Raw genomic sequence first — 16,727 nt, forward strand, 5'->3', positions numbered from 1 at the left:
AATATTCAGCCTGGTGTCCGGTTATGAGTGGTGTGTGACACGGATTTGTTTTGGGACCACACTGCTGTTGGTCATTTTTATAAATTACTTAGACACAGGCATAGGTGGATGGATTAGTAAATTTGTAGATGACACTAAAGTCAGTAGAGTAGTGGACAGTTTGAAAGAATGTTTCAGGTTGCAGGGGGACTTGGATAAACTGTAGAATTGGGTTGAGAAGTGACAAATGGAGTTCAATGCAGCTACATGTGAGGTGATTCACTTTGGAAAGAATAACACGAAGGCAGAGGACTGGGTCAATGGAAAGATTCTTGGTAGTATGCATGTGCAGAGTGATCTCGGAGTCCATGTACATAGATCCCTGAAAGTTGCCATCCAGGTTGATAGTGCTGTTAAGAAGACATACGGTGTGTTAGGTTTCATTGGTAGAGGGATTGAGTTCCGGAACTGCAATATCATGCTGAAAATATACAAAATGCTGGTGCGGCCACACTTGGAATATTGTGTACAGTTCTGGTCACCATATTTCGGGAAAGATGTGGAAGCATTGGAAAAGGTGCAGAGGAGATTTACCAGGATGTTGCCTGGTCTGGAGAGAAGGTCTTATGAGGAAAGGCTGAGAAACTTAGGAATGTTCTCATTGGAAAAAAGAAGGCGAAGAGGGGATTTGATAGAGACATACAAGATGATCAGAGGATTAGATAGGGTAGACAGTGAAAGTCTTGTTCCTCGATTGATGACGTCAGGTTGTACGAGAGGGCCTAACTACAAATTGAGGGGTGATAGATTTAAGACAGATATCAGACGCAGGTTCTTTACTCAGAGAGTGGCAAGGGCGTGGAATGCCCTACCTGCCAATTAGGAAGATTTAAACAATCCTTGGATAAGCACATGGATGATGATGGGATCGTGTTGGGGGATGAGCTGAGAATAGTTCACATGTCGGCGCAACAAGAGGGCCGAAGAGTCTGTTCTGCGCTGTATTGTTCTATGTTCTATGTTCTACCCTACAATCTGTAGATTTCAACCTTTCCTTCTCCAGATAAACCAACTAGTGAAGGATACAACTGGAGCCAATCTATATACATGTTTATATTAGGTTATGCACTGGAGACAGATATCTCTGAACCCAATAATAGAGATCAAAATGAAAACTTTAAATTGTTTTTCTCCCTTTCTGGTTGGAACCTATGGCAATGCGAGGCCAATTAGATCAACAGAGAGGAAACTGAACCTGGGATTGAGCTGGTTTAGTGACTGGACAGCATACATACCAATTCCCTTAGCTTCTTCTTCACCTCAGCATATTTTACATGAATAGCAGGACAGAAATTAAAAGAGTACTTACAGTGCTCAAATTGTCAGCATTCATTCGGGCTACTGCGACATCATAGCAAGGTGTCTGGCTCCACTTGCCCTTATTTTTGTTGTAGTCTTTGTGGTACTTAATCTGCAAGAAAATAGAAGGCCAAATTATTGTCATTCTTAATTATATTTGGGAAATCAAGTAGACTTGATGTAAGATATAGGTAAAATGGATGCAAAAATTATGAAAAGAGTTTATTAAAGTGACAAAAGAAAAATAATCTAAATTTGGCTAATCTTAAAGGTATTTCTCCTTGATAACACTTCAGGAGTGCAGAAGAATTACTAGAGAATTTTCAATTGTTAAACACATCTGAGATAGTTTCTTGCTTGATTGATTAAATTGGATGAGGTTCACTCTCTCCGGCATTCTAATCAGTTCTAATACAATACCTGGTGAATATTTATTTCAACTATTATTAAGATACTCAAATAACCCTAACGATTAGATGCCAGAGACAGGATTAAGATTAATAAGAGTGGAGCAATGCACATATCTTAAAGCTCCAAATCTGATTCTTGGTAGATATTTACAAATTAACCTGTTCAGAGACATTATTACACATTTCTGGAGCAGTTGTTCATTCCTTGAACCAACGCTTTCTACTTCAGATTGTTTGTTTGAAAAAAAAATCAACTAATGTAAAAGACACATCTATCAATACAATTATTCTCTGGACAAATTTTGCCGAAAGCAGAATTACAATATGAAGTAGCCCACTGGATATTGGAAGATGCAAAGTTAACTCCCACATACTAAATACCTGTTCATTTGAGACACAAATGAGGAAAATCCAAATGTGTTCATTCAAACAATTTGCTTTCCAATTTGGATAGTGTGTCGGTATTTCTTAAGGGTTGGCCAACTGATAGCTGGAGTGTGGGTCAGGTCATGTGATAAAACCTCCAGGAGCTGATTGAATCCCACTCCATAGTCACTACAATTAAAATTAAACCTGACTAACTGCTTAGCCTTGAACAACTACCAGCTGAGTTACTCCTGCTGCTGTCAATCCACTCAACCAATCCTTCTTCTTTACATTTGATGCCATTGTCATATAATTAAGGGGCAGAGGTAGTCTATTCGGACTCTCAAGTTGGCTGACGAGACCATGCTTAATCAGATTGTACTTAAAATTCACCTACCCAATAAACTTTTACTCCTTTACTGAACAAGAATCCATCCCACTCTGCCTTAAAATCATTCAAAGATTCTGCTTCCACTGCCTTTTCAGAAAGGAAGTTCCAAACATTCATAACACTTTGTGAGAAAATAATTTTTGCCTCATCTTTATTTTGAAAGAATCACTCCTTATTTTCAAACAGTAGCCCTAAGTTCTAGATTCTCCCGTAACAGGAACCGCCCTTTCCACATCTATCCTATCAAAGTGCCTCAGAATCTGACATGCTTGTCATTCTGCTAACCGCCAGTGGGTATAATTATACAGTACCACCTCTCTAGTTATTGTAAATGCTTGAAATGAGAGCATGAGCTGGAATCTGAAGCCAATGACTTTGGAGGAATTTGGAGCTGGCTATTGGACAGTCGATGGACAAAGAGGATCAATGCAAGAGTGGAAAGAAAAGCTGCAGAGGTACATGTGAGACCTTCAACACATATGTGAAAGGGAAGTCATGTCATTGAATTTTGTCATCAAGGGACATGACATGGATGCATCAGACAAGGGGTCACTGATGGATCCTTGATAAAGTTCCATCTCTCAACCACACATCCTACTCAACCATCCTCCAGCCTCTCCACCTTGAAAGTCCACTTTGAAATATCCCTTTCGCTATAATATTAGTCAGTATAATAACCCCTTCTTAAACTCGTCATCTATTTGTTGCTCGATTCCGTTTTATCACATGCCTTGGAATAGTATTTGCTCTTATATTTGTTGTTGTTACTGGTACTCACATCACTGAGCTGATTGACAACCTTTTTTGCCATCTCGACATCTGGTGGATCGGGCAATGAGGTGTATTTTGACAGATGTTCATTGTGGTTTTTCTTGTACTCAATCTGGGTAGAAAGAGAAAATTGGCTTATGAATGAAAATAAATAGCTTGACTCCTTGGACTCCTCATTGAGATGTGGATAGTTCCTCTTTCCCAATACTTAATGATTTGATACTTGCCATTTTAGTAATAAAATATATAGTTAGTACTTAACTATATAAATCCTGCACACAGATCCAAGCAACCAGCAACACAAGTGTTTAATAGAAAAGGCTGAAATAGTTGATTCTCAATTTGAAAGAGATGTGGTGATGTTATAATATGCCAGATAATTGTAGAACAGCAACCAACCATCTATATTGACAAAACTGCACAGTTTTAATGGAAGTTGTGATAAATTGTACAGTATACTGATCACCAGAGTGTTGTCATCAGTTTTGATCAGATAGGATATATTCAGGTCAGGAGGATGGAAAACAGAGCATCAAAACTGCTCAATTTGTTAAAATGTATTCATGGGTTGTGGGCATCGTTGCCTAGGCCAGCATTTATTGCCCTGGAGAAAATGGTGGTGAGCTGCTTTCTGTAGCCTGCTGCAGTCTGTGAATTAGAGGAAATCCCAAATGCTGGTATGATTGAAGGTCCAGGATTTTGATCACAACAGTGATATGGTTCCAAGTCAGGGTGGTGTTTGGCTTGGAGGGGAACTTGCAAATGGCATCTGTTGCTCTTGCCCTTCGTGGTAGTGAAGGTCACATGTGTGGAAGAAGTAGTTGAAGGAGCCTTGGTAAGTTGGTGCAGTACATCTTGTAGATGGTACATCCTATTGCCAGGATGGGTAGAGTGAGTGTTGAAGGTGGTATACCAATCAAGCAGGCTGCTTTGTCCTGGATGGTGTTGGGTTTACTGAGTGTTACTGGAGCTGCACTGATCTAGGCAAGTGGGAAGTATTCCACCACACTCCTGATTTTTAGATTAGATTAGATTCCCTACAGTGTGGAAACAGGCCCTTCGGGCCAACAAGTCCACACCGATCCTCCAGAGAGAAACCCACCTAGACTCATTTCCCTACATTTACCCCTGACTAATGCACCTAACACTATGAGCAATTTAACTTAGCCAATTCACCTAACCTGCACATCTTTGGACTGTGAGAGAAAACCGGAGGAAACCCACACAGACACAGGGAGAATGTGCAAACTCCATACAGTCGCCCAAGGCCGGAATCAAACCCGGGTCCCTGGCGCTGTGAAGCAGCAGTGATAATCACTGAGTCACCATGCCGTCCTTTGTACCTTGTAGATATGGACTGGCTTTGAGAGTGTCAAGAGTAACTAGCAGCTAAAGAAGGTTGGGTATTTTCAGCTTTTCAGAGAAATAACTTGGAAGGGTTAAAGTGAACATATTTAGGACTTTAAAATATTATTGAATGAAACCCTGAGAGTAATAGAAAATAGCACAAGCTTCAATCTTTTATCTTATTACAACTATGAGGATGAATTTCCATTTTATTTCCACAATGGAATGCACTCATGATGGAGTCCGAAACTCAACTCACTCACAATTTTTAAAAGGATTTTAGAGATGTAGTTGGAAAGGAGACATTTTCTAGTTGGTTGTAAAGGAACTGGGGGACTGAGACTGATTGGATTTCTTATTCAAAGAGCCAACACGGGAATGATATATCAAATGGCCTGCTGCCCTGCATGTCTCTGTAACCTTGTAAAGCATTTCTTCCTCATTGTCCTTCCTTTGTTGATAACTGCAGAACTAATCAAACATCATTTTAATTTTTGTGATCATTACATCAAAAACTGACACACTCAAAAGCCCCAAACACTTCATTTTCAAGTCACTTACATCACTCAGAGCTTTCTGAGCATTGGCAACTCGTCTCAGCTCTGGACTGTCAGTGTAAGGGTAATAGAAAGGCTTTTCTTCTTCCCAGGCCTCTTTATATAATTTCTTCATGGGGAGAAAAACAGTCAATATTAATTTAACTTAATTGTAGAATGAAAGTTATAACTCTAACAGTGGCATACAACTTGGCATCAAAAATAATTGTTTTTTTCATGAAATAAATGCCAACATTGAAACTGAAACACTTCTTGTAACTGGTACAGTAACAGTTCAAAGTAAGGGTCAGAGAGGTATCAGATAGCTCATTGGTGCCTTGAGTAGCAGAATTTGCCTTTGAAGAATTAAGAAGCTGGAAACTTTGGTCTAATAATCTTCATTTGTCGACTCAATTCATGATCTTGAACTTTCATTGTGTGGGCATTTTCTGTAGCAGACATTTCTCTGTTGGCAAATATTATGCTTTTATCATTCTTTGATATTCTTGAAATGGCTCCCCAGAAGATAATAATAAACATTTTGACCTGGAAAATGTATGGGGGCGTCAGCTCACTAATATACCAAGGTCATAACCACAGTGAATCGATACCACCAAAGCTGGTGAGCACTGAATATAAAACAAGAGCAAGTCTCAGTATGGTCTTAGAACTTATAGATCAATCCTAGAGCACCTCCACCCACCCACCCATCTACGGAAGATTCTAGATTCACAACGATTTTAAAGGGGGAGAAAAGGTGCACTTGCGTGTGGTGCAAAACCTTCAAGTAGCAAAGTAGCAGAACTATCTTAATATATGTGCTGCCCATGAACACCTTCCCCCCATGGACCCTCACCCAAACTCACCTTTACAAAGGCTTTCTGAGCACAACTTTAACATCTCCATGTTTCAGAGATCTGCATCCCCAAAGTTACTTGAACCCAAGAGAGACCTGCTTGCTCTGGACCAGCTAGTTGCCCCTGGAGGAGCAGGTAAATGATCTGCAATGGGATGTGGGGCACCAGTACGTGCAACTGTGAGTCTTCTCCCTTGTTACTGTAACTTCTTACCAAAGGGTCTGGCAGAGACCTCACCTTCACAAGGCTATCCAATAAAACTGCAAATTCTCAAAATTAGGTGACATTGGTTTGCAGGCAATCCAGCAAGACTCACACGAGAGTTAAACCTCTCCACTATCAGTTCAACCCCTCTGTTAATCACCAGGGCAACTTAGTTATTCATTTGCAGAATGAATTTTATGTGAAAACAATGCCACAATTCTGACAAAAGATGAAGAAGATTGCAAGAGTGATATTTGCTAGGCATTTGATACTGCTTATTTTGATTAGATTTCTTTACCGGACTGAAGTTTTCGGCAAATTTCACAGCTCGGACAAGCTCTGGAGCATCTGGTGGCAGTTGATAAACATCCTTGGTATCTTCCCATTTCTGTTTGTACAGCACCTGAAGCAGACAGTTCAACAGATACGTCACTAAGCTGATTAGGAGATGCCATAAATTTGTATTACACAAAAGAATAACTTAGGGTACAACCCAAACCCGGTCTTGATGTTGACAGCTAATGTTGGCAATATTACCTTGCTAACCAACTGTGAAACATTTTTGGCGTGTTCAATATCCCGGGCCGTCCCATCAACGTGGCACATTGTCTTTGCCTTGTCACCATCTGAACGATACTTGACCTTTATAATTTAAATAACAAGTTAATCCGAGGCTACCGAGGCTTGATCATTGAGCATATTCAAAGCTGAGGTAGACATATTTTTAATCAGTAAGGGAAGTAAGGATTTTGGGAATAAGGCAGGAAAGTGGAGTTATGGATTATCAGATCAGCCATCTCATTGAATGGCAGAGCAGACATGAAGGGCCGAACAGATCACTTCTGCTCCTATCTCCATGATCTTATGGAGTTGTGGGAGTAATACCGTAACAGAAAACTGCACTTTAAACTTTGTGATTTTTACTTGAATGAACCTCCATTCGATGATCTACCCAGGCCAATCAAGCTCAATTATGTGCAGAAACAGTTCTAGAGAAAGATCCTTTCCATCAACATTCAGGTGTATCATTTTGTTGGTATTTGGTTCCATTGGCATTGCTGAGCTGAAGGATAAGTATGCAGCAGGGGTATTAACTTGTATCCATTTCCTGTTTGACACTAATGGAAGGACCTGCCCTTCAGGAATTGCTGTCTGCAGCCATCAGCAATGTTACTACATAAAGCTTTTCCCATCTCAAACAGGTCTGATTTGGAGAATGTTCATCATCTCATGTAGATGCAAGGACATTGATTTGAGTACTGCATGAACAGGAAAGGTTTCTAGCTCATGGTGGAGCAGAGATTAATGCGACTGATGGAACAGGGAGAAAAAAACGGTAACTAATTAACGTTAGTTAATATACATTTTCCAATGTATAGGTCAGTTTTGATAACCACTAGCCCAAATGGATGAGCCAACCTTGTCAAATCTATTTTCTTCACCTCACTCAGCTGTTCCTGAGCCTTCCGAATTCTCTTCAGCTCCGGAGTGTCTGAGATAACAGCATACGGCTTTCCTTTCTCCTTCTCAAATTCTTCCTTATACTTGTTCTAAAAACAACAACATTGTCAGTTTTTTTTAAAAAAATCCATTGATATGGTGACAATTGCTGGGAAAATACACGAGTATTTCTTAAACATTCGCTTTTATGCTCATTGCTTCTGTTCTCCCTGAGGTACAATGTCATTTCAGGGGAAATTATTGCACTACAGACAGTGCTTGTATAACCCAAAAGGTTCTGGGGAAACGTGAGCATGTTAACAAATTCTACAAGCTGCAGAGTGTTAATCAAAGCCTTTGACACAGCAGAAACAATCAGGAATGGTCTGCTGTCATATTGCAGATCACAGCACAGGTCTGCTCAGGTCCCGTCTCCCTTCGACAATAGTCAACGTTCTTGGGGGAGGGAGATGGAGGCTTGAAATGGGTTACATATTAATCCATGGAAAAATATATGACTTGATAATTTTGAAAAGATAACACTAATTACAAGATGAAAAATTATGCTTTGTATGTAAAACAATTGGTGACCAACAGAGGAAGTTAGAGCAGACATTTTACATACCCATTTTCCTGCCTGATTTAATTTTCAACAAGGTTTTTAAAAGAGGACCTGTCAATTGGCTGTAGGAACACAATTGTAGATATTTTCCTTAATCAATCAGTTCAGAAATATTCAGAGCAGGAGAGATTTGGGCCTAAGCCTCCTGGCTCAGAGATAGGGACACTATCACTGCACCACAAGAGCCTTAAGGATCACAATTGTAACTTTAACATACAAATGGCTGCATCTGGACCAGTATGTTAGACTTTGTTAATAACTGCAGCTTACAGAATGTGACAAGGGAAAATAAAATGGTTTTCTTCATGTTTGAGGTATATTTTCACTGCAAAGAACAGGAGCATTGCTTCCTTTGAAGATCTGATGTCCTCTGACCAAACATCTACACTCACAAGCGGTTCAGCTGCCTGAGAGCCAATCACATAGCTGTTGGCAGGCTGAAAGCCTTTGTCATCAGCAAGTGGCTATCACACCATGGACCAATCAGCTATTTGTTTTCAGCTGAATTTCCATCTATATACATGTCCTTATCTCCAGCTTTCCTGATTAACCTCATTCACTGCTCAAACAAATAACAGTGTGAACAGCAATTGCAATGTGTGTCAGGTGACTTTCTTTTAAAATATGCAGGATATCATTCCACAACCCTTAGATTTTAAAGTCTTTGTGTCTTAATGCACAGAGCATTTGAAATAGGGTAGATGAATAAATATAAATGGTCATGATATAGTTGCAAATACAGAGACATGGCTGCAGGGTGACCAAGGATAGGAAGAGAAAATCCAGGGGTACTCATTATTAAGGAAGGACAGATGAAGGGAGGGAGGTGGAGTAACATTGTTAATAAAGGAAGAATTCAATGCAATAGTGAGGAAGGATATTGTCACAGAAAATCATGGCATGAAATCTGTGTGGAGGGAGATACGAAACACCAAGGGGCAGAAAATATTGTTTGAGGGGTTTTGTTATAGGTCTCCAAACAGTAGTGGAGATTTAAGGGAAGGTATTAAACAAGAAATCAGGGATGCATGTAACAAGAGTACAACTGTAATCACACATAGATTGAATAAAACAAACTAGCAATGGTATTGTGGAGGAACATTCCCTGGAGTGTATACATGACAGTTTTTTAGACCTCTCCACTGAGAAAGCAGCCAGGGAACACGCCAATGCAGACTGTGTACTGTGCAATTACCAATCTTATTACGCAGGCCTCCTTGGGCTTAAAGGGGTTAATGGCCCACCCCTGCTCCTAGCTTCTCGTTTGTAGTCATGTCATTTGGCCAACTATTTTACAAAAGAAAAACAAAGCATATTTCTAGTGATGTCTTCCCTTAGCAATTCTCATTGTACCAGTTGCACACTCAATGTGCTTTAACACTATAAGTTGTTCCTTTAATAACTTGGACCAAAGTGGACAAAACTCCTTTGGTGCTTCTGAGACTTAACCAATAAATGGATGCACAAAGCAAATCGTTGATTCAAACTTCTTACCGAACTGAACAGGTCCTTCATCTTATGGCTGTGTTCAAGGTAAGGAGTCGTAAACTTTGACTTGTCCACCTTCTTCCTCCTTCTCACTTCTCTGACAGGTAGACCTGAGCCAGACTTATGAACCACCTAATAAAATGAATAAAATAATATTAGTTTTACACAGTTAACTAAAAAAAACAAGTTTTCCATATTCAGTTAATGTGTCACTTATGCTCACCTCTTGAACAACCGTGTATGGTTGCGTAATCTATGGGAAGGAAAATTGTCCTTTAGTAGATGAATAAATGATTGCAACAGGTATAGTGTTAATTCTGAATCAAAACAGAAGTTGCTGGAAAAACTCAGCAGCTTTGACAGCATCTGTGAGGAGAAATGAGAATTAACGTCTATCCAATAGTTATTTTCTTTCTTTGGGCTCTATCCCCATCTATCATTTACTCTTTAACCTCTTCCCCCATCACATCTTCTGCATATGAACTAATTGCTTCATAGCAACCATCAGGTCTGAGGAAGGGTCACTCGACTCGAAAAGTTAACTCTGATTTGTTTCCGTGGATGCTGCCAGACCCGCTGAGATTTTCCACTCATTCTTGCTTTTGTTTCTGGTTTACAACATTCACAGTTCTTTTAGTTTTTATTTTATAGTGTTAATTCTGTTTGAATGAACAAACGCACCACCAAAATCAATGGCAAAACGATGGTAACTTTATGAAAGCTACCCGAAAGATGCAGTGATCTCTGAGGCATGAATTTCCCCTTCCCAATTTTAGTTTGATTCCAGTATCATTTCTTGTTATTACATAGTCTGCTATTACACACAACCTACCTTAACCATTAACAGTCTCCACTAACAGCCATTCACCCTTCTAACCAAATCGTTATCCATGTCTTTTTCTGTCAAACTGTTCTTTTCTTTCTTTGCGCTCTATCCCCACCTATCATTTACTCCTTACCCCCTTTCCCTCACCCTCTCTTCTGCATATAAGCCAGCATTTTCATAATATTAGTTTTACACAATTAACTAAAAAAAACTTTCAATATTCGGTTAACATGTCACTTATGCTCACCTCTTCAACCACCGTGTATGGTTGCGTGACCTATGGGAAGAAAAATTGTCCTTTAGTAGATGAATAAATTATTGCAATAGGTATAGCATTAATTCTGAATCAAAAACAGAAGTTTCTGGAAAAACTCAGCAGCTCTGACAGCATCTGTGAGGAGAAATGAGAATTAACGTCTATCCAATAGTTATTTCCTTTCTTTGGGCTCTATCCCCACCTATTATTTACTCTTTAACCTCTTCCCCTACCCCATCTTCTGTATATGAACTAATTGTTTCATAGCTATCATCAGTTTTGAGAAACGGTCACTTGACCCAAAAGGTTAACTCTGATTTCTTTCCACAGATGCTGCATGACTTGCTGAGCTTTTCCAGCAATTTCTATTTTTGTTTCTGATTTACAACATCCACAGTTCTTTCGGTTTTTAATCAGTTCACGGAGCTTTCCTGCACCCAGGATCAATGATGTCACTAAGCATGCTAAGCTGTCAGGTATTTTGAACAATTCTCAAAGACAGCAAAACATTAAGTAAAAACACTAGTACCTCCTCTTTTTAATCATTTTAGCAAAAGCAAAATAAAAATTAACACATACAATGATGACGAGATCTAACAATTTCACAGCAAAATCTCGGCCATTTACCAATCTTTTAACCTGTTTAAAATGTTAACATCTTACATCTCGGATGACTCTATGTGGTTGTAAAACTTTTAGGAGAGAACAAAAGTCATTTAACACCTTACTAAAGGTATTATTTACTAATACTTGTATTTGCAAATATTGTGTTTTATAATGCTCACCTCTCGAATGAATGTTTGTGGTTCAGAAACCTTGGGGAAAGGAGAATGTTTTTGATTAGATAAATAAAAATGGGTCATGTTTACTTTAGTATAATCGAGTGTGAATATATTAATGATGATGATGTTAAAGATGATGTAAATGATGATGATTATATAAAAGATCATGCTTCTCTGACATCAGCAAAGCAAAGAGAATCATACATCTGAGTCTCGAAGGGGAGCATTCAGTATAATGTATACTATATTATAATTAAAATTATTACAGTATTACTGATAAGGAGAGAGACTTACGAGTGTTATGATCCCAGATGATGTTGTTCCTGGACTGGTCAGATTTCAGACTGAAATCTGGTTCAATCATAACCTACATACCATTAGTTCCCAATTCAAGCTCAAAAATGAATGACATATATAATAAGATGGAGATGCAAGCTACTCATAACAGTAGAAGTCTGATAAGACTGTGCAACCTCTAAGAGTGCAGTGTAGACACACAGTGCTCTCGTGAATCAAAAGTGCATAGAATTCATACAGGTCAACCAGAGAGCCTCGCATGTGTAGGAAAAGCAAATCCTTTCGCTTAGCTACAGTAGTACAAAGCATTGATAGCACAGAGTTCTCTCAAAGTATGGTGACAACATGTGAAACTTCAATATCATTGAATTTAAGCCAGATCATGGTCCACAAAGCAGAAGAAGACCCCGCCATGATGAACAGAAAGTTGGAAGAATTCAATGGCAGAACAGTAGAAGGTGAGATCCAGGGTAGCATCAGGGTTGCACACAAAAGAACAAAACTATCAGGTTAGTATGTACCTACAAGCAATTGAACCTATAGTCAATTATGTTCTCATGCACCACTGAATCTCTAATCAAGACATTTAATGTGCATTTCAGTCCACAGAGGAATCTGTAATAGAACAGGTAAGAACAAGTACATCAGGTGGCACGGTGGCTCAGTGGTTAGTACTGCTGCCTCATAGCACCAGGGATCTGGATTCAATTCCAGCCTTGGCCGACTGTCTGTGTGGAGTTTGCACGTTCTCCCAGTGTCTGCGTGGGTTTCCTCCGGGTGCTCCGGTTTCCTCTCACAGTCCAAAGATGTGCAGGTCAGGTGATTTGGCTATGCTAAAATTGCCCGTAGTGTTAGGTAAGGGATAAATGTAGGGGTATGGGTGGGTTGCACTTTGGCAGGTCGGTGTGGACTTGTTGGGCCGAAGGGTCTGTTTCCACACTGTAATGTAATCTAATCTAATCTTTCCTCCCACATTCCAAAGATGTGCAGGTTAGGTGAATTGGCCATGCTACATTGCCCATAGGGTCCAGAGATGTGTAGGTTAGATGCATTAGTCAGGGGTAAATGTAGAGTAATAGGGTCAGGGAATGGGTCTGGATGGGTTACTCTTCGGAGGGTCAGTGTTGACCTGTTGGGCCAAATGGCCATTTTCCACACTGTAGGGATTCTATGATTTAATGAAAGATTGCAGAAACAAGAGGATCTGATTGAATCACTTTAAATGACATTAGTGGGTTGCTGTGAATGCAGAGCTCTTAAAAATAAGCTTAGAAGAGGTAAGGGTGAGGACTTGTGGTGCAGTGGTAAGCCTGGCTTTAAGTACTGTCTACTCTAAAGCTGTGTAATAACATCCCTGAACAGGTTGAATAATAAGAGATCAGGTCATTGCAGGCATTCGGGATGAGAAATGTCCTATTTTCTTCAGTCAAAAGAGGAACTCATGTAACCGATGCAATATTCCACAGAAGCGAAGCCTAGTGTCCAAAACTGATCAATTGTTGGAAATAATACTGTGGCTTATTCCAATGTAGTACCCAAAGATAGTACCTTAGCCTCCAGAAATCCTGACAAAATAGTAAAAAAGGGAGAAACAATCCCATATTAGGATTTACAAGAATGTGTTCGAGGCAATATCACAAATGCAATGAATGTCCAGCAGAGGGAGCTCAGTGGTAGTAATGTGAAAGAATAGGACTCGAGAAATTGGAGGTGAAGAACAGTTTTTTGGTCAATAACCCGAGATGACAAGTCAAGATTCTTAATTACTTTTGCCACACTAATTGGATGAATTTATTTCAATCATCTATCTTTTGGAAATTTATCAGCTCTAGAAATCTTCCAGTGTGCCATGTCACAGTTTCTTAAAAGCAAGCAATGTACAAGCTGTCATATAGATGACATACTAGACCATGGTGAGACCAGAAAGGAACATGACCACAGAGTCAGAGAAGTCTTACAAGCACAACAAAATGCCAGCCTTATTCTCAATGAAAACTGTCAATTCTCAAAGACGAAAATCATGATTTTGGAACATGTGACTCAAGAGCATGGCATGGCAATGGACCCCAAAAAGACAAGAGTCATAAGTGAGTTCCACAATGGAAATGCATCAATCATAGTTAACTCTTCTAAAGAATGGCAAACTAAGTAGAGAGTTAATTTCTACCCTAGCTAGTCTTACACAACCAATTAAGAGAGCTTCTAAAGGAAGGCCAACAATCGCATTGAAGTGGGGGAGCAACTACAGTTTTTAAGGAGAATAATAAGTATCTATTCTTCTCAGACATGTTATCTCAATACAACACAAGATTATCTACAATAGGATTAGGTGCAGTACTCATTCAAGTTCAGCATGATAGAAGCAGGAGACATGTGTACTTTGCATCACAATCATAGGCAGAAATGAAGCAGTTCTATGCCACCGCTGAGGAAGAGGCATTAGTAATCACACTGGTATGCGAATGTTCTTGGATCGTCTCATGGGGTTGAGATTTCAGGATAAAACAGACCATGACCACTATGGTAGAATCAAGAAGAATTGACAATGCCATTGGGAATATCGAGATTCTGAATCAGATTGCTGATATATGAGTACATGACAATCTGTATCCCAGTTAAGGCCCAGGTTATAGCTGATGCACTATCAGGAGCAATAGTGGATCAGGCTGACAGACAAATCTTCATCTTCAATGATGAAACTGCAGATTGATTATACCAGAGTCCACAAGGAAGAAGTCCTAAAATGACAATTGTAGATGGCAAGGAATCACTAACTACAGAGCATGTATTCAACAGTTTGTATAGAGGCCAGTGATTCTAAAACCAAGAAAGAATTTTATATAACCTTGTCATATAGATGCCATCAATAGTCCATGCCATTGGAGCTATTCCTGCCTCCAACTGTCTCCACTTCTGGATAGATGTTGACAGACGCTATCATTAGATTTATATGCCTTTAGATGGAAGATACATACTAACCTGACATTAGCAGTGCACAGCAAAGAGAAGCATGTGATTGAGACTTGAAAAGAGCAGAAGATGAAACTTACAAGAAAGCTACATTCAGTAAAACATGTACCACAATCTAAATAAAGACTTTTCAGTATCACTGCAAGTGAGGGGGCCTTAATCCTAGTTAGCTAGAGATGCAATGAACTCTGAGCAGTATCAGTACAGCCTCTAAGAGTGCAGTGTAGCGACCCAATGCACCAAAGACTGGAGATTGTATAGAAATCGTGAAAGGACAACAGACAATCTTGGGTCTGTGGAAAAAAACATGTTCCATAGACCTAGCTACAGCAGCTCATAACATGGTTACTTGCAGAGTTCTTTCAGAGTATTTACAGCAGGAAAAAAAATGATTAAATTTAATTTAAAAGCTGACAGTCACAAAATATTCAACTTGTTACTTACTGTTCTCACTTCTCGAATGATTGTTTGTGGCTCTGACCCCTTCAAGGAAAGAGACATGTTGACTGAGCAGTGAAATAAACATTGTCACATTTAAGTTACATGCAGTACTTTTGCTGATAGGCAGATAGTCTACTTAGAATAGCCATGCAATACCCAGCCTGTTACAAAGCATTCAATAAACTCATTTTTTAATTGCCATGCTGGCAATTTTATTTTTATGAAGCATAAAGCAGGAAACTTTGACATATTATTTACTTTCTTTGTTTAAAACCAAGGAAATTACCTGTAATTAAACCTGAATAGAAAGGCTAATGGGATGAAATTGTTGTGTGCTTTATCACAAACAAGTTGAACACATTGTCCAAGTTCAGTTGGCTGGATGGCTGGTTTACAACAAAGAGTGATACCAACAGTGTGGGTTCAATTCCTGCACCAGCTGAGGTAATTATGGAAGATTCTCCTTCTCAACCTCTTCCCACACCTGAGACATGATATCTCTCAGGATAAACCACCACTAGTCGTTTTGTTTCTATCTATTAAGAGAGTAGTCTTAAGGTCTGGTAAGACTATGGTTACTTTACATTTTTCAGTTCATTTCTAACCTGTTGACAACAGATGTGCCATTAAGGATTTTTAAAGTTGAAGACAAGGGAAATTTCATAATGCAGTGCTGAGAGCTATTTTAACAATGTTAGGATATGGGGGTTGAGTAAAATCAGGTTCACTGTATTTGTTAGTAATATCATGCATTACTATCAACCCATATGTTTGAAACATTTGATCTCAAGATTCTAATAATAAATGGCACATCTAATATATTAACTTATCCATATATCTCAAAAGCTGATTGGAGCTCTGAATTTCCAATACTTTTGGCATGCCATTTTTTCAGCTGTTTATCATCTCATTAAGATTAGCCTTTTTCTTGAGCAGAGAGATGGCATAGGAAAATGTCTAGTATTCCAGGTTCTGTGGGCATGGGTTCAAACTCTACTGCAACAGCTGATGGAATTTAGATTCAGTGGATAATTCTGGAATGTAAAGTTATTCTCTGTAATAGTACCATGAAACTATCATTGATTGTTGTTTAAAATTCATTTGGTGCATTAATGTTCTTTTGGGGTGTAAGTCTGCCACCTTATATGGTCTGAATCCAGATCTACAGTAACGTGGTTGACTCTTTATCAACTGTGCTCTCAAATGTTCTACCAGTTTGGAGGTAATTAGGGCTGGACTACAAAATGCTGACCTCTCCAGCAATACCCACATCCCATGAAAGAATTAGAATAAAAGGTGTGGACACTATTCCTGAAAGTGTTCATCAGCCTTAAAGAATAAGGTTTTCTAGTCTGAATTTTTTTTTTTAGTGATGGAGATGTTGT

At 39.2% G+C, this 16,727-nt stretch overlaps 1 protein-coding gene across 41 annotated transcripts in view; it reads right to left on the bottom strand.

Annotated features, from left to right (window-relative positions):
- Window positions 1–16,727, bottom strand: part of neb (nebulin) — a 293,069-nt gene that overhangs the window by 264,740 nt on the left and 11,602 nt on the right. For 40 of the 41 annotated variants that reach the window (XM_072579845.1, XM_072579844.1, XM_072579838.1 and 37 more), the window contains 11 exons: window positions 15,346–15,384; window positions 11,638–11,667; window positions 10,844–10,873; window positions 9,994–10,023; window positions 9,777–9,902; window positions 7,663–7,770; window positions 6,758–6,862; window positions 6,519–6,623; window positions 5,185–5,289; window positions 3,284–3,388; window positions 1,349–1,450 (listed from right to left, as the gene is read on the bottom strand). In XM_072579845.1, coding sequence (XP_072435946.1) covers window positions 1,349–1,450; window positions 3,284–3,388; window positions 5,185–5,289; window positions 6,519–6,623; window positions 6,758–6,862; window positions 7,663–7,770; window positions 9,777–9,902; window positions 9,994–10,023; window positions 10,844–10,873; window positions 11,638–11,667; window positions 15,346–15,384 — 885 coding nt within the window. The remainder of the gene's footprint in view (window positions 1–1,348; window positions 1,451–3,283; window positions 3,389–5,184; window positions 5,290–6,518; window positions 6,624–6,757; window positions 6,863–7,662; window positions 7,771–9,776; window positions 9,903–9,993; window positions 10,024–10,843; window positions 10,874–11,637; window positions 11,668–15,345; window positions 15,385–16,727) is intronic. The other variant, XM_072579807.1, reaches the window with a different exon arrangement.

The sequence above is a fragment of the Chiloscyllium punctatum genome, chromosome 10 (assembly GCF_047496795.1).
Source record: "Chiloscyllium punctatum isolate Juve2018m chromosome 10, sChiPun1.3, whole genome shotgun sequence".
In the NCBI taxonomy this organism is placed as follows: Eukaryota; Metazoa; Chordata; class Chondrichthyes; order Orectolobiformes; family Hemiscylliidae; genus Chiloscyllium; species Chiloscyllium punctatum.